General features: G+C 52.2%; 8 protein-coding genes across 8 annotated transcripts; 3 read left to right on the forward strand and 5 right to left on the reverse strand.

Annotated features, from left to right (window-relative positions):
• Positions 1–871: 871 nt before the first annotated feature.
• On the reverse strand, positions 872–1,285 carry Aud_004664 (uncharacterized protein; the record flags this gene model as incomplete). The annotated part of the gene is made up of 2 exons (XM_043289601.1): positions 872–1,146; positions 1,279–1,285. The coding sequence occupies 2 exons, from the start codon at positions 1,283–1,285 to the stop codon at positions 872–874; spliced, it is 282 nt and encodes a 93-aa protein (XP_043145536.1).
• A 4,725-nt stretch (positions 1,286–6,010) lies between these two features.
• On the forward strand, positions 6,011–6,820 carry Aud_004665 (glycoside hydrolase family 128 protein; the record flags this gene model as incomplete). The annotated part of the gene is made up of 1 exon (XM_043289602.1): positions 6,011–6,820. One exon carries the CDS (start codon positions 6,011–6,013, stop codon positions 6,818–6,820), a length of 810 nt encoding a protein of 269 aa, XP_043145537.1.
• A 793-nt stretch (positions 6,821–7,613) lies between these two features.
• Aud_004666 (WD40 repeat domain-containing protein) lies at positions 7,614–9,354 on the reverse strand (the record flags this gene model as incomplete). The annotated part of the gene is made up of 3 exons (XM_043289603.1): positions 7,614–8,516; positions 8,578–8,741; positions 8,796–9,354. The coding sequence occupies 3 exons, from the start codon at positions 9,352–9,354 to the stop codon at positions 7,614–7,616; spliced, it is 1,626 nt and encodes a 541-aa protein (XP_043145538.1).
• Positions 9,355–9,635: 281 nt separating this feature from the next.
• Aud_004667 (inositol phosphosphingolipid phospholipase) lies at positions 9,636–11,081 on the forward strand (the record flags this gene model as incomplete). The annotated part of the gene is made up of 1 exon (XM_043289604.1): positions 9,636–11,081. One exon carries the CDS (start codon positions 9,636–9,638, stop codon positions 11,079–11,081), a length of 1,446 nt encoding a protein of 481 aa, XP_043145539.1.
• A 213-nt stretch (positions 11,082–11,294) lies between these two features.
• Positions 11,295–12,343, reverse strand: thiA (thiamine thiazole synthase; the record flags this gene model as incomplete). Its single annotated transcript, XM_043289605.1, has 2 exons — positions 11,295–11,953; positions 12,004–12,343. 2 exons carry the CDS (start codon positions 12,341–12,343, stop codon positions 11,295–11,297), a joined length of 999 nt encoding a protein of 332 aa, XP_043145540.1.
• Positions 12,344–13,323: 980 nt separating this feature from the next.
• On the reverse strand, positions 13,324–15,150 carry Aud_004669 (retrograde regulation protein 2; the record flags this gene model as incomplete). Its single annotated transcript, XM_043289606.1, has 2 exons — positions 13,324–15,004; positions 15,092–15,150. The coding sequence occupies 2 exons, from the start codon at positions 15,148–15,150 to the stop codon at positions 13,324–13,326; spliced, it is 1,740 nt and encodes a 579-aa protein (XP_043145541.1).
• Positions 15,151–15,676: 526 nt separating this feature from the next.
• On the reverse strand, positions 15,677–17,499 carry Aud_004670 (putative MFS transporter; the record flags this gene model as incomplete). The annotated part of the gene is made up of 6 exons (XM_043289607.1): positions 15,677–15,999; positions 16,054–16,381; positions 16,435–16,906; positions 16,963–17,128; positions 17,179–17,211; positions 17,274–17,499. The coding sequence occupies 6 exons, from the start codon at positions 17,497–17,499 to the stop codon at positions 15,677–15,679; spliced, it is 1,548 nt and encodes a 515-aa protein (XP_043145542.1).
• Positions 17,500–18,481: 982 nt separating this feature from the next.
• On the forward strand, positions 18,482–20,634 carry Aud_004671 (uncharacterized protein; the record flags this gene model as incomplete). Its single annotated transcript, XM_043289608.1, has 3 exons — positions 18,482–18,517; positions 18,607–18,870; positions 18,937–20,634. 3 exons carry the CDS (start codon positions 18,482–18,484, stop codon positions 20,632–20,634), a joined length of 1,998 nt encoding a protein of 665 aa, XP_043145543.1.
• Positions 20,635–20,731: the final 97 nt, after the last annotated feature.

Genomic DNA, 20,731 nt, shown 5'->3' on the forward strand with positions numbered 1-20,731 from the left:
TCCTGTTGTAACAGTAGCATTCGTGTATGGACGATACCATGGCTATCCTTTCGAATTTGACTCATTTCCACTACTTTGCGTTTCTATTATAGGCATATCAACAATCACTGTTTGGTTCTTCGCAACTAGACCCCAGAAGATCTCATCCTCCCATGTTTTCCGCTTTGTTGTTGCCGTCGTCGACTATATGATTTGACCGCGTGAGACAGAGTACCAGAGTACCAACAAATTCACGTCGCTGGGCGTGTCTGTTCTGTTCTTCTCTCACTCTTCGTCCTCTGTGCACATCAATTACCTCAGTCTTCGTCAGTAGCCCTTTGAAAGTCCTACTGACGTGAAAATTTTCTCCCACGCTTGCTTGTTTCTCTCCACATAAATTACCCTCGCCCTCGACCTTCCTCCATCTTTCCTTCAACTCCCCATCTCACTCTGAGTTGCTCTACCCCTGTAGTTGAGTAGCTTAGAAGTGTTCCTTCTTCTCATCTTCTGACTCGCTACTTCTTTCTTTTCATTCTCCTCCTCTTTCTCCTTCTCTTTACTTCTCTTCTCTTCCCATTTGAACTCACTTATGAATTCATCAGTTGAGTTTCAAGACAGAGCTGCTTGATTCCATCCAAGAGCTTCACTCTTCCAGGTAAGAACCTGAGCTTTTTTCTTCTTTATCATCCAGGGATTGAGGTGGCATGGGTTCACCGAGTTATCCGTTCGAGGCTGCTCCTTCTTTCAGTTAAGGCTGTCATAAAGTGCCCTGGCTGCGAGCTCTCCGGCTCCAGTGAAGCCTGCTGACAAGACTTGACTTCAAGCTTGTCACCCTTCACAGCTCGATAAGAAGCTTACCAGTAAGGCCTTGCCTACGTCAAGGGTGCGAGCTTTACAGCTTGTACGGATGGCCTATAGGTCCTTCATGGTCCTTGGCTTCTGCTGGTGGACATGCCTGGGGCAACACGGATAATCGTGAGAATCTGGCTTGTGTTCTTGCAAGTTTTCGTTCTTTGCTCGTTATAATATTTTTGTGTTCTGTGGTCCTTCTGTGGTCCTTCTCTTCCTTCGTGTCACTTGCCATCCACGAAATACGCAGATCGTACCAAGCTCTTCCACGCGGTTTACGCTTCTGGCTTCTTGCCGTCTTCCTCCCCTTGCCATAGCCTGCTGTCAAAGACAGTCTAAGAGTCGTGAAAACGGTTGGAATTGAGCAGTACTAAGTCTGATGTCGTTCCGTGTCATGCCATGGTACTTCCCTGGATTGATGAGTTCGGCGGAGACGGTGGAAGACCTTACCAGTCATTGTGCTGACGAAGGGGCCTTTGTGCCCCTTCTGTTGAATAGGTTATCGAGACATCTCACTCTGTCGTGACGACACAACAAGCTCTTGGCTCTGCGATGCGCGTTGTAAGTTTCCTTCCATTTGACAGACGACGAGAGCAAAAGAATCTTGCGAGCTTGTGCTAATTATTATCCAGGATGTCCGCCCCTGTATATGGAGGCATTCGTCTCTCTGTTCTCTGATGAAGATATAGGAGGTAAGTGACTTGGTCCATCAGCAGGGCGGGCTGGCGGGAAGCTATGGCAAGGAACTTACCAGCAATTTGCTGACAGTGGACGCGGGGGGTGGGTCGTTTGGTGTAGGGCTTTACATATTCCACTCGTTTCGCTGTGGCTTGCAACTTCAGTCATCATACGGTCAGGTAAGTGACCTCGTCCATGAGCAGGGTGGGCTGGCAGGAAGTTCATTAGCAAGGATCTTACCAGCTTTGTGAAAACACTTTGCTGATAGTGGGCATTGGGGGTTGGTCGTTTGGTGCAGGTACTCGTTCGGACTCCATTTGTCTTCTGCAAGATACGACATCATTTATATAGCATCTTCAGGTAAGTGACTTCTCTATGAGCAGGGTGGGGGTGGCGGGAACTTTATAGAGAGGGAGGAACTTATACCAGTATTTTGTGGAAACACTGTGCTGAGGGAGGAGGTGATGATATAGGGCTTCAACCATGATGGGATCCATTTACCTTCGCGACACGAGGTCAATCCAATGTGCCATCAGGTAAGTGACATCTCTATAGGCAGGGCGGGGCTGGTGGGAGGTTTATAGGGATGGATCTTACCAGTATTGTGGAAACACTGTGCTGAGGGAGGTGGTTGTTGATGTAGGGCTCTATCTCGTCGATATTCCTTTGACGGTCCACTTAACACAACGGCAATCACACAATTGCACTAGGTAAGTGACTGATTTCTGAACTGGGCGGGCTGGAGGGAAGTCCATAGAGAAGAACCTCACCAGCAGTAATGCTGATAGTGGACGTTGGGAGTGGACGTTGGGAGTGGGTCGTTGTTGTAGGACTTCAACCATTCGATCTTTCTCTCTTGCCCTCTTTCAAATAGGGTTGGGGACATGCCACTATCAAGTAAGTGACTCTTCCGTAAGCAAGGAGGGCTGGGCTGATGGGAAGTTTATAGAGGAGGATCTTACCAACATTCTGTGGCATTGTGCTGACGGTGGACGTTGTGAGCTTCGTCGTCAGTGTATGGTCTTTCATCTCACCTACTCATCAGCTCATCCGATTGATCGAGTTCCATTCGAGCGGCATCAGCTGTTCGGACACTATCTAGGTAAGTGACTTCTCTATAGGCAGGGCGGGCTGGTGGGAAGTCTATAGAGAGGAAGGATCTTATACCAGTATTGTGAAAACACTTTGCTGAGGGAGGTGCCTTCCGGTCCTCCAGTTCTTAGGCTTCCATATGCGGTTCACTTTGTACTGCGGTTGTACAGCAACACAGTCCGTTGGGCTCTCAGGTAAGTGATTATCTCGTTTGACATGGAGGAGTTGGCCAGAACCTGATCGAGAAAGCCTTACCAGCATTCGTGTGCCTGTCGCCCTTCGCTTATATTGTCTGAATGACATCGAGACGCTCACCTTAACGATTTTACGACCATGTGTCTAGCGGCATTTACCATTCCTTTCTAGGCAGGGAGGGGCTGGTGGGAAGTCTGTAAGGAAGATCTTGCCGGCATTCGTGCTGACGGGGCTGCTTTGGCTCCTCCAGGTAATACAGGTACCATTCCGTTCAATTGTTCCGTCTGCGCAAAAGTGACCGGCCCGCTGTAGTCCATCCGATGCTCAAGTCATGACAATTCTCGGAAACAGGGAACATGACAGGAATTCTGCCACGGGCTTGGAGTTGAGTTCAGGCGCTTGTGACTGAGTATCCGATAAATGCTCATGAAAAGCGCGGCGCCTAACTCAGTGCACGGAAGGACAAGCATTCTGGGATTCATTTAGCGTTGGAACGCTGGGCCCTATGCTAGCAGATAGAACCCAGTGCAACAGATGCACGATCCGCCTGGGGAGATCTTTTGGCGGCACAGGCAATCATGGTTTTAGTAAGTTGTACAAAGCCATCAATGCGAACCACCAGGTTACCTATCTACATTCGGTTCATATTCAGTCAATGTGAATGCCACAACTGCAGGAGGACCCCATCCAAAACAAGCAGTAAAGATGATGCCGTCCAGGATGGCTCTTTTGTACATGAAGGGAAAACGAGATCCGAAATACAAGGGGAATAAGATGTACTCATAGTATAGCAGGGAAATCGAAGGCTAGTATACTATTGATTCGAATTCTGGTATGCACCGACTCTCGGTACTTATAATTTCAGGATGCTATTATGACGATCTCAGTCTCTGAGTCTCCTCAGGCCAGGCAGGGCATTGTCTCCCCAATGCGGATTGGCTAGGGGCGATTTGGTTGAGCCAGCGCCTTGACATTTCCGCAGGTAGAGGAGTAGATTGAAGATAAAGTAAGTATTCAGTTCAACCTTGATTAATCGTTATAGGCGTGGCCTCGGAGATTTGTGGAAAGTGGTCTACGAATCTCCTACCAACGGACAAGGATGATTACCGAATCGGGTAATGACTTCATGATGAGTCGGCGAAGGATGTCCCTCACAAGCTGAGGCGAATCCCCCTAAGCTTATAGTTGAGTCCGCAGCGATTCTGGAAGATTCTGAAAGGAAGTTCTGCCGGCTGGAGGGGAGTGTCAAAGCCTTCCTTTGGTACAGATATCGTCCTTTTTGTGGCATCCGGGGTATTCCTGGTGTGCTGCAGTCGACTATAAGCGTTACGGCTTCTCCCAGCTGATTTCCTCTTACAATTTGACCTCAATACATGGATCCGAGAATCTGACAGAGGTTACCATCAAGGTACAGTCCCCATTGGTCGGCGCTACGCCGGGAAGACCGCCGCCAGGCAGATATCATGCTTGCCACGCAGCGCCACTCTTTGATAGCTCAGTGGCTGCTGTCAAACGTGGAGCCAAAAAGCCTACGAGGGTCATCAGATGGATGTTCCAATGTCAACCCTGTGGTTTACCTCAGCCCCTCTGACGGTGGCCCATTCCCGTCCAATACCTGACCCCGAGGAAAGGACGAACGAAGGAAACTGTCCAAGTTCAACCATGGGCAATCAGTCAGGAAGACCGAGGCAGTAGTCAGACCTAGGAGGAAGTTGGCGGCGAGGCATGGTTCTAGATAGAATACCCTTTCTTCGCTGCCGGTGTGGACGAAGGGAATCCTGGCGACAAAGTTCATTCTCATCGAGGCTAGCTTTAATAAGACATTTTGATATGGCGACAGCCACATCGCCACGTCCACGTCGTCTGGTTTACCAGTAACAAGACAGTCTGCCTTGACATTTGCCCTTGAGGGCGTGGTCGAATAAAGCGCACACTAGGGGGCTAGTGGGCAGACCGGCGATGCTTGGTAGTGGCGGCCCTCAGCGATCGGCGTGTTTCATGTTTTCTTAGTGTGCAGATAGTGAGAGAGTCAAGCCGGAGCACTAGCAGCATACGTATGCAGGACAGCCACCTCGTCAAACTTGATGTCAGTGGTCTCAGATGCTCGAATTCTTTGTTTCTTGCGATGAATGGCGGCTTGTTTGTCGGTCAGCTAGATAGATGCAGGGCTTCCTGGACAATTCCGCCCAGAGAGTAATCAAACACGCCGAGGAAATTGAGAGTAACCATTCTGTAATAATATCGTGCGGTCAAATGGAACGGGAAATCTGAGTTTCTGGTCTGGACTGTCGTGGATCCCCAGTGGAGCACTGCAAAGACCGCTAACGACACCCGGATGAGAAATGGTCGACTAAAGCAGGAGTAACAATCAGTAGTCCAGACCCCGATGCTCTCTAAATAGTATGCACTGTTCTAATTGACGTGTCTCTTGTTGTTTCCATAATTCTAGAAGACTCGATCATTATTGAACAGTGTTGAACAGACTTCGGGAAATAAAAATGGGCCCGACGAGTGTCAGTAAGTAGCCTTAGGCGCCGAGGCAGTCCAGATCCAATCATGTCGACTCCGTTTGATCCATCAATCGTCATCTTCATCCTCAGGGTTCTTTGTGGCCCACATTCTAATCCATTCTGTCTGTCGGTGGTGCCAAATCATCTTCACAGCATGTGAGCTGTCTCCGGCTGTACGTGTACCTGACAGACATGTCTCTTCCATAGGCTCAGTGGTTGAGCCGTCCTCCACCATGGATGGCTCCTGATGGAGTTCCGTGGATGCGTGTTCTCCTCAGGAACAGAACCCCATCCCTACAAATCAGATTGCTGGATTCGGTGAATTCCCGTCAGAGGAAAACAAAACAGGAACAATGGCAATAATATTGTCTTTCATGAGGATTGGCGCCCAGACTCTCATTAGAAGTGTCTCTTTGTGGCGCCTACCCTAACAGACACAATCTTTTAAATGTGCCTCTTCCCCTCCTCGACCTCTTGACGCTCTTTCATCTTCTTCTTCTTCTTGTCCTCTTACTCTCTTTTAGAATCTGCTCTTGCTGTTATTGTCTTGTGCAGTGCACGGTCAATAGTCATTCCTTTCTTGTGACTTTATCTGCTGCTTGCTTGCTCAAGCACACCCTCACTCCCTTTTCCACTCTTTGAGAACCTGCTTCTCAGCTCGCTCCTTACTCTACCTACCTGAAGACAAAAGGAAAAGACGAATCAAAATGGTCTCCCTCAAGAACCTTCTCACTGCCGGCCTTCTGGCCTCCTCCGCCGTGGCCGCCCCCCACGGCCACCAGCACCGCCACATCGAGAAGCGCTCCAGCACCAAGCGCGGAGCCGCCTACAACGATGCCTCGACCGTGCAAGCCCTCGGCAACACCGGCTCGATTTCCTGGGCCTATGACTGGAACATGTTGGCCTCGGGTACTCTGCCCTCCGGCGTCGAGTTCGTGCCCATGCTCTGGGGTAGCAAGATGTTCGGCGGCTGGCTCGCAGCCATCGAGACGGCTCTCGCCAGTGGCAGCAACTACATTCTGGGCTTCAACGAGCCCGACAGTAGCGCCCAGTCTGCTATGTCCCCCTCCGAGGCCGCCCAGGCCTACAAACAGTACATCACCCCCTACAGCGGCAAGGCCAAGCTGGTTTCCCCCGGTGTCACCAACAGCCCTTCTGCCGGCGAAGGCCTGGACTGGATGAACAGTTTCCTGCAGTCCTGCACCGACTGCGGTATCAGCACCCTGGCCGTGCACTGGTACGGTAGCTCCGCTGACGAGTTCAAGACCTTCGTCAACCAAGCCACCTCGTTCGCTTCCGAGAAGGGTCTCGAGAGTGTCTGGATCACCGAGTTTGCCCTCAGCAGCGACCTCAGCACCGGCGCTTCATCCAGCGAGTCCGCCCAGTTCCTCAGCGAGGTTCTGCCCTGGTTGGACTCACAGCCCATGGTCGGTCGCTATGCCTACTTCATGTGTGCGGATAACTACCTGCTCAGCGGAAGTGGTCTCACCTCCACTGGCCAAATCTATGCCTCTTAAAATGTTGTTATTTACTGTGGTCCTAGTCTTCCCATGATCAGTGGGGTGAATATGTGTACCCTTACTGCATAAAGTCTGTGTGAAAACTGAACTAAGCATTGTGTACCCTAAACGAAGTGAAAAAGAAAGCACACTGCAGATAAAGACCGGCCCAGACTCTGTTTTTAGCATTGCATTTACCTTGAGAATTCTATTTTTCTGGTTCAAAATCAAATTACAACGTAAAGTATAGGCCCCATAATTTATAACAGATTCATTCTTAAGTCTATCACTTTACCCATTAAGGGAAGGTGAAACTTGTGATAGATATTGATCAACGCCAGAGGAGGGGTCTTGCCTGTGACTTCAAATGCATTATTTATGTGTTTATCTTCTGAACCATGGAATTGTGGGAAGAAAAGCATGGAAAGCACCCTGATTGGTGGACATTAGATAATTTCAAACACGAATGCTACAGACTCAATGCTGATTGGGAGAACCATTGCTGATCTAGTTAACCCTAAAATTGAACTACAGGCACAAAGCATAATAGAAGGATATTATTTGGTCCATGGTCGGTTAAAAAGGGTAGAATAGTAACGATTCGGTTTTGGTCCCATGTGAAATCCGTACCTCGCTGTGTCTCTGTCGGTGTACCCCGCTATGCTGAATTGAAAGTGGCTCTTCACGCATGGTAGGTATGAAGATGAAGATGAAGATGTAGACGTAGACTAGTGCATGAGATTATTGATAAGGCAGTACAACTCCAGGCGCCGGGGTATCCTAATATACATCCGCAAATGCAAACCATCCGTCATTCCATCAGTGTGTCGCCGTCTTGGTCTTTGGTCTCGTCAGGGCCGTCCCCCTCTTCGGGTTGCGGAGTAGGTTCGACTTCGACTTTGAGACCGTTCACTGCTTCGTCGGCGACGATGCCATTTTCGGCTTTGTCGATGCCGCCATCGTCAGCACCGTCAGCATTGTCTCCGTCTCCGTTTACTTCAGCTTTCACGGCGGCATCGTCGCTTTCGGCTGCTTCTTCCTTTTCCTCCACCTCCTCCCAGACCCGGAGTGTCCCGTCCAGTCCGCAGCTCGCCATGAGCCGTTTCTCTCCCAGACTGCATGTATCAACGCCCAACACCACCCCGTTATGCCCCTCTAGCCGCTGCAGGATCTTCTTGCTCACCACATCCCAGCAGAGGATCGAACCGTCCTCGCTTCCGCTGACCACAAACGCTTCCGGCGGCGCCCCCGGCAGCCCGTAGCTTCCAAACCCGCCCAACAAGCTGTATTTCCGATTCACGTGGCCCTGGTACGTCTTGATGCATCGACCCTCGACGTAGTTCCACAGCCGCACGCAGTCGTCCAGCGTCCAGGCGAGCACAAACTTGCCATTGGGCGAGAACTTGACCGCCGTCACGGGCGGGTTGTCCTCGTGCACAAGCGTTCGCAGACACTGGCCCGTCGCCGTGTCCCAGATCCGAATCAACCCGTCCGTGGCGCATGAGACGATGAGCGTCCCGTCCCACACGACGTCGATCCCGCTGACCGGGTCGGAGTGTGCCGGCAGCGATCGCATCACGCTGGCGGACCGAACATCCCATAGAAAGACCGCTTCATCGTAAGATCCGCTGACCAACATGTTGCCCTTTGGGGAGAAGGCAATTTGATAGACGTAGTTGTGGTGGCCAACAAATGGAATCGGGTGAGCTTTGCCCTGTCAATCGAAGAAAAGACATTAGTTTGGTCAAGACGGAGGTGTAGACACATGGCATTACCGTCAACACATTCCACAGCCGGATGGTCTTGTCATCCGACCCCGACGCGATCGTGGCCCCGTCCGGACTCCACGATATTGTGGAAATACCCGCCAAATGTCCCTCAAATGTATGGATGAGCTTCCCGCTGCGCGTATCCCAAACCTTGACGGCTCCGTCGGCCCCTAGATACGTCAGTCACACCCCATGTTACGGTCGTGCCTGACAGATGAGCATACCTCCACTGGCGATCATGGTAGAATCAGGAGAAAATTTCACCGCCGATACACCCCGTAGATGCCCTCTGAGCAAGAACTTTTGCTGATAAGTCAGTTTCTCCGGCTTGGGCGGCGGCGGAGGGGCCCGCGGAGGCACTGGCGTAGGCGACCGGTCCGAATACTCCTGGTCAACCTCTGCATCCCCAGTGCTCTCTTCTTCATCTGCCCCAAGCTCGTCATCCTGATAGCGCTCCGACAACGGCTCCTGGGCGCTCGTCTCCGAGTGCGACGGGCTGCGTCCGCGGTTGCGGGACCGCCAGTAGACGTCGGCATCGACGGCCAATTCATCAGGAGATTCCGAGCCGCTGAAGCTCCGCGTTCGACGGTAGGGTCGTTTAGGGGGGTACACCTTTTGCGCAGTCCAGCTGACGCGACGACGTTGCTCCTCATGGTCGGAGAGAGCCGCTAGCTCATCCGACGAGGAGTCGATGGGCGAATAAACATGATTAGGCTCGGGAGTGCTAATCTTCTGCGTAGACTCTAGTCGGCGACGTTTAGAGCGATGATCTGAATTATCCATTTGGGCCGTGTCAATCGACTGTCAAGAAGCTAGGGATGTGAATCTCAATGGCAGAGACTTGTGATAACAATCCCGCGATAATGAAAATCACGCGGGCCAATGACGCCTTGCGGCCTGAGGCGGTGAAGACGTGACTTCATCGTTTTGTCCTCCATTTTCCAGGCTATCGCAGGTTTCTGGATTCTGGCAAGAAACTGCTTTAATTTCATTTCTGCCGATAAATCAATTCAAGAATTCTCCTATATAACGTTCGTTGATTACTTGATATACCGACAGCCACCATGGACCCTTCTCGATCTCCCTCTCCGTCGCTCTCCTCCCCGCCCTCCGAGATCCGCATCCTCAGCCTCAACTGCTGGGGCCTCAAATATATCTCCAAATACCGCCATGAACGACTGTCGGAGATCGGCCGTCAACTCGCTCTCGCCGATCCTCCTGCCCAAATCGTCGGTCTGCAAGAATGCTGGACGCAGCAAGACTACGAGAGCATCCGCCAGCAAACCAGCCACATCCTCCCCTACGGCAAGTTCTACTTTGGCGGCATCTTCGGTGCGGGACTAGCCATACTCTCGAAATGGCCCATTGAAGAAAGTACCATGTACCCCTATCCGCTCAACGGCCGGCCCACAGCCTTCTTCCGCGGCGACTGGTTCGTCGGCAAGGGCGTCGCCTGCGCGCGCATCCGTTTCGGACCCGGAGTCGGCGACGTCGCAGAGGTCTTCTGCACACACCTGCACGCCCCCTACGAACGAGAACCCAACGACTCATATCTCTGCCACCGAACCGCGCAGGCGTGGGAGATCGCCAAGCTGATGCGTGGCGCGGCGGAGCGCGGACATCTCGTCATCGGACTTGGTGATTTCAACATGATTCCCTCGAGTTTTGCGCATCAGCTTATCCACGCGCATGCGCCCGTCCGCGATGTCTGGCAGGTCCTGCATCCGGACTCGTCTGTTGGCGCCACGATCGACCCGTCCGAGCAGAGACGCAATAGGCCCGTCCCCACGGCGGAGTTCAACCTGGTCGAGAACGGCGCCACCTGCGACGGCAAGTTCAATACCTGGCGGTGGAGCAAGGAGGATCGCAAGCGTCTGGAGAAAGGAGAGGATGTGGTCGTCGATAAGGACGCTCCCTGTACCCACGGAAAGAGATTGGATTACATCTTCGTCGGGGACGGCGGGTACCCGCCTGCCTATCCCGCTCCGCGCTGGTCGGTCCAGTCCGTCGGCGTGGGCATGACACAGCGGCACCCGACGCTACGCTGCTCGCTGAGCGACCACTTTGCCGTTGAAGCTGTCATCAGCCGGACGGCCTCTCACACAACAGAACCGAAGGAAGTCGTGCATCCCGTATCCAGTGCCCCGAATGCCAGCTGTACGCCGGACACATACGACCGCATAATAGAAATGATCGACAAGTACGTCCGCCGCGAACGCTCCCAGCGCCGCTGGCGCTTGGCCCATTTCGTGGCGTCGGTTGTTGTCTCGATCGGCTGCTTTGTCGGGTCCTGGTGGACCGGCGACCATCTCCCATATGTGGCCTTCATCTTGTGTCTGGTGAGTACGCTGAGCTTCGGGGCGGGAATCTTGGATGGGCTGATTGGGGGATTATTTGTGTCGAGTGAGTTGCGGGCGCTCAAGGAGTTTGAGTGGGAGGTACGCAATGCGAAGCGCATCGTTGAGCAAGCGGGTGCCCGGGGAACGACCAAGATTGAGGAGAGTCCATGACTTGGGTTGTTAGGCTTATAATATTACGACTGTATATATTTCTACGGTAGGGGTCGCTAAGTGTAATAATATATTAAGTTACGAGAGGACGTTGAATAGAGTTCAATGAGTGTCATTTCAAAGACTATTCGTGATCAATCCATGTCGTGAAAAGAGTGAAATGGAATCCATTCATTACCGAATTGCATTGCATCCAGCATTCACAGCAGCCATTTACTCGGCACACTGGCGCTGACGCTCATCAAAGACCTTAAGGGCCTCCTCGGCAGCCTTGACACCGCTGAGCACCATGGCGCCGAAGGTAGGCCCCATACGGTTGAAGCCGTCAATCTCAGATAGCTCCATTCCGCCGATGATCAGACCCTTGGCAACCTCACGGGTGTTCTTGACAATAGCATCCTCGGCAGAGTTCATGTCGAGGCCGCGCATGCCACCGAGCTTGTCAACAGTGTTCATCGACACGAGTCTCTTCGCGCAGAAGGCGCCAAAGGGGCCGTCGTGACCCGTCGTGCTGATGACCACGGGCGCATTGATGGTGTTGGGGTCCATGCAAGAGTGGTCATCGTGGTGCAGGGTGACGAGGGTCCAGTTGACGACCACGCCAGCAATCTGAGTGTCCTTGGCGTCACCGCTAGCGGAGGGCCGGGTGACCAGGTCCTCGACCGCAGTGGCGTTGAAGAGCTTGACGTTGGGGAAGGAGAGGACCTTGGACATCAGGGTGGAGGTGAAGAGGGAGGCGTGCTTAACGACGACGAAGTTGGGGTTCGTGGGGTCTTCTTCGTAGGGCACGCCAATCTCATTGAGGAAGACCTCGGCAGGGCGGCGGAGGACCATGGCGGAGAAAAGCTGGCCACCGAGCCAAGCACCACCACCTGGGAGGAGTTAGCTCCGAAGCTTATGGTTTGTGAAGGTGTATACTGACCAGGGGAGACCGAGGCCTCGATAATAGCAATCTTCAAGTCAGGACGAGCTTTGGCGAGCACGTAAGCAGTGCTCAGACCACAGGAGCCAGCACCGACAATGACAATGTCGCTCTCGGCATACTTGTCCAGATCCTGAAAGTAGCGTCTGGTCATAGCACGAGAGACCTGGCTCTCACGGATAGGTGCAAACTTGAAGTCATCCCACTTGCCGCCGAAGTGGTCAAGAAGGTGAGTCTGGGAGGTTCCAGAGGCAGGAACAGTCTCAGGAACCACAACCTTGGCCTTGAGGCTGGGAGATGCGGTCACGGCGGGCTCAAAGATAGCAGCTGGGGGAGACATTTTGCGGTTTTTGAAGAGTCTGTAACTGGTTAGCTATTCCACGGATGTGGAAAACACAGAACAGAGGGAAGGCATGATCCTTTCGCTGGTATTATCCAGATCAAGTTTTGACCGTATATTCTCAGAACGAACCCACCCATTGGCACCGTGGCTCTCTTGGATGCACTCCAGTCAAGAGTTACAAGCTCCAAGATGAGATACACGTTATTGTGTCAATGGATGAGAACGAACACCGGCCCACGCCCAAGATTTACCTGAGATACCTTGATCATTGAATGAACAGCCCAGCCAAAGTGATTCCATGGCTTCCATCGATAGAGAACGACCCAGAGGGTCGAGTCACAGGTGTGTATTACATTGCAAGTGGATAACGATGGCCTATAAAGTTGTTAGCGAACTACGAGAGAAACCAAGTGAAGAGAGGAGGACTTGTAATGGCTGTTGATAGAGGTGTTCTGGATGGACGATGACAAGAAGCGTGATGAAGAGAGAAGAGAGAAGATGAAAAGGTGGGGTGGGCAGGAGGGGTAGTTTAAATAGTGTGAGTGTGAGTAATGAGCCAGACAACTACATCCTGCATCGTACCTTGGATAAAAGTTCTATCATTTCCCTCAATTGGATAGCTGCATTTATGATTGACGTATTAACGGATCAAAACACAACTCAAATATGTTTAATAGAATTCAATTGGTGAGTCTAAACGCTATCCCCTCCAACCGACTCCCGGAAACCCCCGCCATCGATATGGATCAGTTTACCCGGTGAGCTTCTCAAGTAACCGAGATCGGCGTCATATTGACGGGATGGACATCATAATGTCAACAATCGTGCTAACCCACTTGATTCGATGACTCACTTGACGTAAGGTGATTCCGTGGATGTGTGTCCTTTGACCCGCTCTCCACCTGATATAAGGATGCGGGACTAACGGAGTACAATGATCCGATTGTCTACATCGTAGTATTCAAAAGATCACGTTGCTATATCCTAGCCGTACTGGGAGATTGGTAGCAGATCTGGGTACCTACTGGCACGCCATACTCGTTGATCCAGTTTTTCCTCTTGCCAGCCTTTTCAATCGTCTCCGCCCGTTCCTGTAGCATGTGCCGCCCAGTAGCTGCTTCTGCATCGTCACTGAAAATTATCCGGAGACACAACATATCGCACAATTCCTTCTTCTTCACGGTAGACGTCCAGGTTGTCTCCAGTTGAATTCTCTCGCCCGTCTTCGGGACCCGGCCTGCAGGATACACGTCCCCGATCAGAGCGGCGACTCGCCCGAGGTACTGACACCACCATGCCTCCTGCGCCGACATGCATCTGCTAAGCTGATGGTGGAATGTCTGGTCTGTGGGAGGGAGGTCGCCCTCCCACCGCTCACAGAGGATCAGCGCGAGCAGAGCGCGGTCAACATGCGTAAGGTTGTTGATTGACGCCAGGATCCCAGTGGTTGTGCAGTGAACCGCAGCAGCGGACTGGCACGCCCGGTGCACTTGAGAATGCGCGTAGAGCATGTTGGCCAGAGCAGTTACTAAAGTAACATTAAAGGATTCTGGTGCTTGCAAAGACGCTTTTGGTGATGGAGAAGTCGGCAATGCCTGTAGAAGAAGGTCTCTGATTGCCTTTGCAGATGGAGGCGCGTATGGCGACGTCGCAGCTAGAAGAGGGTGCTCTGCCCGAATCTCTTGTGGAAGTCGATCAAACAAAAAGCCCTCGCGTACTCCTCCCTGACAGAATTGTATATGCGTAATGGCAGGTAGAGCGTCCATGATGACATTGACCAGAACAGCCACTGCGGGGATTTGCGATGCCCGCCGCTTTGACACTCCAAACACCTGGACTTCAGAATCCGAGACCGTCTCTAGAACGGACGCCGTATCGTGGAAATCCTCCCTGCGCGCTCTGTAGCCATTGATAATCGGGATCGGGTACGGGTTGACCCTAGACTGATTCATGAGCATGTATCCCCAGCCTCTAAACCCCCCACCGCAGAGATACAAATCAAATGTTCCACTGCGCTTAGCAGCCTCAACGAGACGCTCAGGTAGCTGTAGACGCGCGTACGCATCCTGGAAATTCCTTGTCATCTCCTCCTTCAACTTTGCCTCGGCGTTCCCGCCTTGCCTCCTCACCTCTTCCCAGCGCAGCTTCAACGCCGCCGCCCCGTACGGGAAACTAAACGAACCCAAGGGACTCGTGCTCACCACCCCGTCCTCCTCCGTTACCCAGGTAATCTGCGTACTCCCGCCCCCAAGATCCATCGCAAGACCCGCGACAGAATGCGAACTACTCGCAATCCCCAACGCTCCGATACGCCCTTCCTCCTCTTTGGAGAGCATGCGCACCTCCCAGCCCGTGCGGGCCTTGATCCGCGCCCGGAACTCGTCAGAGTTGGGTGCGGTGCGTGTGGCCTCTGTAGCGAGAACGTGGATGTTGCCTGGGGGTACACAGAAGTCATCGCAGGTGATTTTGAACCGCACAAGTCGGTCCACAACCTGATCGATGATCTCTTGCGAGATAGGCCCCCGCACCCTCTGCCCGTTCTCTGTCTGCGAGAATTGGGCCTCGTAGAGGGAGATCCCCACCCGGTCTTGGTAGATTGTTGGCAGGAGCCGGGCTGTGGGCGAGGAGATGTCGGTGATGGAGAAGCGAATCCCATTGCTGTTTTCTAGTCAGGTGGCTGACAGTGAAGATAACTGATGCTCTGGCAGCAGGAGGAGCGGGAGAGTTTCTGTGCTCATAGCTTACCTTCCCATGTCCACCAGGCCATACAGGTTGGCCGTATCATTTTTTGACTCTACAATCATGCTGACTGCTCAAATCTCAGATATCGAGTATGAAATTCGGTGCACCGCAAGGATGTTGGTATCCGAAAGTCGGCACCACTCAAGCGCTTTTATGGCGACAAAGGAGCGACCAGAGCGACCTCCTAGTCAAGAAGATGAACCTTCTTGGATACACGAAAGAGGAGCTAGATATGATGCAAGGTCTGCCTCTCACTGTAGAGCATTTGTTAAGAATTGACTTTGAGGATGCGATGGAAAGACAGGACAAGGTAAATCGGAGAAAGTCTGCCCCACTAAACATACGCAAGAAGCTACTATCACTGGCAGCGATGCAGCCATATACAGAGCGCTGTAACAATACAATCTCGAGAAATAGAGAAATGGATTTATAGAGATCTGTCACCAAGTCCAGACATAACACGACTTTGTTTCCCATCATATTCTTATATCGTGCCAGCCATCTATCTTGGCTGCATGTCATAGCCCCACCCCCCGCAATTATATACCAGACATCATTTCTAATCATCAAAGCCGTCATCATAATATCTCATAAGACATAGCGGAATCTAGATCCATAATTCTCCTCTGCCACGCTATCATCGTTTCCACTGGACCCTCCTTCGGCAGATTCCTCGTTCCTAATACCATATTTCTGGTCCAAGCGTTTGTTTTCCCAGACCAAAAGACACCGCAAAGTGAGTGCTAGGATAGTCGTAAATATCATAAAAGCGGCGCAAACTGATTGTCCCCGAACGTATCGAGGCGCATCTTTTTCGTAGAAGATGTTGGTCCCCAGAAAAGGGCCACATTGTCCGACCAGATTGAGAATTACAATCCCCATACCTCGTCGGGTGTCGGATCCTTGATTATCTAGATGGGCTGATTAACCTCTGGTCAGACGATATGAAGATGGTGATGACGCACTCAATGCCCAGGGAAGTATATTAGCGATAGAGGGGAAAACTCCCACCGCTGCCAGAAACACGCCGAGATAACGGACCCCAACTGAGGTGCACGTGGCGAGCAGCACATATCCAACAGCCCCAATGAGCGACAACAAAGCAATCATCAGTCCTCGCTGTTGCAGTCGATCGGCCAACCAAGTTGTGGCAATTGTAACAAGAAACGAAGCAAAGTATGGCGGCGCTGTGAGACCCTGGGCGTTGATCGACGTGAAGCCCATGTCTTTAAGGATCGTGGGAAGGAACACAGGGAGCGAAGAAAAGCTCACATTGCAGCTGAAGTACATCAACTGGAATTCCGTATCAGTGCCACTCGCTCGAGTACCAAGGGAGCACAACATACCGCCATGATCCAGGCTTTGGCATCCAACAGGGTACGACCAATATCCTTCCAGTCAATGCCTGCTACACGCTCGCCCTCACCGCTTTTCCGGAGCCCTCTTGCTCGCGCAACCTTTTTTTCCTCGTCATTCAGGAAACGGGCAGACGCCGGGTGATCGGGCAGGAAAAACCAGGCAAGAAAAGCAGCAAGCACAGAGGGTGCCCCTTCCACTAGGAATAATAATCGCCAATTGGCCAACTTGGAATGGCCAGATGTGATTCCATACGCCAGGGCGCCTGCAAATGTATTGGCCAGAGGCGCAGCAGAGAAGAACAGCCCAATACGCAGACCGAGTTCGTGACGGCGATAGAAGAAAGACAACAGATACGGTGTGCCAGGTCCAAACGCGGCTTCAGACACCCCAAGGAGGAAACGGAGGGCCATCAGTCCCTCCCAACTCTGTGCCGCAGCTTGACAAGTCGCAACAATGCCCCTGGATAATTTAGGAGGGTGGTCGCACACGGAACCGGGTCGTCATGTGGCACTTACCAGCTCATTACAGAGATCGCTGCCCAGCGATGAGGTGGCAGAATCTTCCACATCAAGGCTAGAAACTCGAACAGCGTGTACGCGATGTAGAAAATCGTCAGCAGCCAAGAATAGTGCTGTCCGCTTAGACGTAAGTCTTGTTTCATCCCAGCTATGTATGCATTGCCTGTCTACAGTCAGATGTAAATCTTGTTCCACTCCAGTCATACAACAAACCTATGTTAGAGCGATCGAGTAACCCCAAAAGATCTAGACTCAATGTCCTCGTTAGAAACAACACTTATAGTCGACAAGGCGGGGGGAGAACTCACACAAGAACCCCAAAAGTGTGGGAACCCTTAGATCCAATTTCCTCAGAACTCGGCGCTCGACAGCCGGGTCTATAGTGATGACCGCTGCAGGCATCGAGGGCAGCGCTGTGTCGTTGTCTTCATCGTGATGGACCGCGCTCTGTTTCTCCATGTCGATGCCGGGGGCTTGCTCGATGGCGTCTTTCGTCCGATTGTTAGGGTTGTCATTATCCTCGGAAAGCGCCATAGCCAAAACGGTTGCTAAAAATGAGGGATTTCGCTATTGGAAAAGAGTCGGCAACAATAGATCGAAAGACATTGTGAGAGCTGCAGGAGAACGAGGGCATGATGCGCTTTTTAATTGCCGAGTCACACAGTAACATCGGCAATACTGGTGCAACAATGTTCCGGCTATTGAGTGATCTGCAGCATTAGGACCAGGACCGCAATGCTCTGTCTCACAATTGGATCACAATGGCTGAGATTCGGTGAGGGGGTAGAGGGAAGTGTGACGCCATATGGAGTAGGCAATACTTGAGGAAAAGTGGATTCATACATAATTAAGGTATCCTAAATATTTGAGAGTAGCATCTGGGCTCCATATCGGAACTCAATTGGAACCCAGCCATGGGAAAGAGCTTTTCAATTCACGTAAATAGTGTTATCTTCAGGCTTAGATTGCGGAGATACAAGTGGCGGGTCGCCGGAAAGCTTGTTCTTAAGCTTTCTTAAGCTCCCTCTTCAGTCATCGATGAGCTGGCGATCCTGGACAAGTCTATATAATATCTCATGTCGAGAAGGCTGGAGAGGAAATTAAAGATTTATAGTTATAGGGATGACAAGGTCACATTTTATGGTCCTCACTCCGTACTGTCTTTGATTCCTTACAGCTTTCCCATCTCCCCAGCCTCTGTTCATCTTCATCCTAGTCGAGCGTTCGGATCATCCCCGATCCTGGGCGTGCCTGATTTTAATGCCTGATCTGTAAGGTGTCTAGACTGCGCTATGAGTTTCTCCCGCCAACCGCACCCGGTGTCTTTCTGGAACTTCAATTTTCCCGCGTCGCGTTGATAGCTAAGCATTCATCTAATTGTCCTCGCCTCCAATACTACGCCTTGGAGGTGCGCTAGTCCACCTTCTATATTGTGATTTCTAGTTCGACTGAATATTGTCATTTCTGCGACCGCATTGACACCTGATTTACAATTGTCCATCGCCATTTGGTCACAATGGACGACCCAGCGAGCCGCGTCCCGGCGCAGTTGGTGAGTTGTTCCTCTAGGATTTTTGGGGACGATTCATTGCATAGTTATTCGAGGGCAGCATGCTAACTTAGTGGATTTGTTTGTCATAGCTGCCGCACATGCATCTGGTGTCGCGCCATCGGTACCCTTTGATGCACATGATGCCAACTGACACCGTCGTCGAATACCTCCTGTCCGCGTCCAAGATCGTTCGCGAAGCCCAGCCGATGCACTGGACCTTTTTAGATGGACCTCAGGATGGAACGGTGATGCTCACATGGCAGCCTCTTAACCACCTTGGGACAAACTTCGCCAGTGATGGTTACGTCTGGGCCGACGTGGAACAGGCCTTTACCTTTGAAGCTCGTGGATACGTATGGCGCTTATCCTATGCATCTCCGATTTTCCGATTTCGTATGCTGATGCTTTGTCCGTGACAGATGGTGGAGATGTGGCTCCATCGCAGCGGTTACCACCCGCCCAATGAGTCTGTGGCCATCCACTGTCGCAGACGCTACCGCCTGTTGCCCACGAAAGTCCCCAACCCTAGCCTTCCCCCGCCGGACCCGTCACTATGGATCGTGCACTACTCCAGAGCGCCTCCTACTGAACATATTCCAGCGAACCGGATTCCAGTCTCTCCGCCAGTGCAAAATATGCTGGCTCAACGTCGTTTCCTCCAAAGCCAGGGTCAACTGGCGCGCAAAGACTTTATGCTTCATGATCGGAACAACTGGCCTACAATCAACTTTCCTCCACAGATAGCACCACAAGCACTTGCCCAACCGGCGGGGCCATATCCCAATGCCATGGTTGGCCGTCAGCCGTTCTATCCCCAGCCCGGCCAACCTGTACCAGCGCCTGCCGCTGCAGCTCCGGCCAAGGCACCCCGTGGACATCGCGCCTCAACTGCGGCGATGACCGCTGCAGCAGCTGATTTTGCACTCGAAGATGAAGACGTTTCCACGGGCGACGTGATGGATTTGCTGACTCCTCGGGAAGTAAGCAAAATGAGATATCAGCAACACCACGAGTGGATGGAAGAGATCTTCGCCTCGCCGTATGCGATCAGCCAGATTACGCCTGTTTCTTTGGGACTCGGTCGCAAAGGAGAGCTGGAGACTCTGACCGCAGGCTTTTTCGATGCACCCGTTGGGCCTGCAGGTGGCGATTCGAAAGAAGGCACTGAGCCTACTCAAGCGACGAAGATGGAGCCCGAAAAAGCCAAGGAGTTTGCCGACCGGGTTGCCAAAAAGGTCGCCGACATGACTGCAGAAATTGAGAAGCTCAAGAAGCGCCATGCCCGGAGGATGGAAAAGTTCAATCGCACCTCTCTTCTCAAGGACGCTGAACTCCGACTTCGGGATGCGGCAGCCAATCCCGAAGACACCGGAACAGAGATTTGGAGGATGGAAGGCCGCAGTGAGATGCCGACCGAAGGGGATGGAGCTGAAGTCGTTCCCGTTGAGCACAAGGCCAAGTACAAGGTTGATGACATTGTCCGAGAAGTTGAAACCTCGTGGCGCAGGAAAATCGTGCCGGAACCCAAGGTTTCCTGCGTGCAAAAGGGCGGCTTGCTGGAAAAGATTGAACCCGAACCTGTTTCAACTGCAGCTGATGTCGATATCGACATGGGCCATACGGAGAGCATTCTCCTTGGCCAGTTCGGCGCGCCCGCACAAGGGGCAGCTCCTGCTGCTCAGGGACAGGCGGTGCCAACTGCCACTGGAGCGGCACCTGCTGCACCAACCGCGCCTTTGGATGCCGAGATGGACATGGGTGACGGCCAACCCCCGAATACTGCTGTTGGAGAAACTGGCGACTGGGTAATGGTGAATGAGGACAACAAGAAGGATGACAATATGAATAAACCGCCTGGCGACATGCAAGCGGGTGAAACGCCAGGAAGCGGATTACAAGGACTAACGCCTGGCCTTGGAAGCGCGGGCGATACCGGCCTTGACAGCGCGAATTTTGACTTCACCAACATGGACAGTGCCGGAGACGCGCTGGCGGCATACACCGAGCAGAACGAAGGTCTGGATCTTCCTGATCTGGATAACTCGGCGTTCGGAGATGCTTTTCACGCATCGGATAATGAGCATACCCACCACCATGACGCAGATGACATGTCGTAAACGGGCCGGAGGTGGTTGCATTTTTTTCTTGTTTGGATGTAGGCTTTCTCAACGGGTGTTGGATGGTTCTGTTATATGCCGGGCGCTGGTTGATTTT

The sequence above is a fragment of the Aspergillus udagawae genome, assembly GCF_001078395.1.
Source record: "Aspergillus udagawae IFM 46973 DNA, scaffold_3, whole genome shotgun sequence".
Taxonomy (NCBI): Eukaryota; Fungi; Ascomycota; class Eurotiomycetes; order Eurotiales; family Aspergillaceae; genus Aspergillus; species Aspergillus udagawae.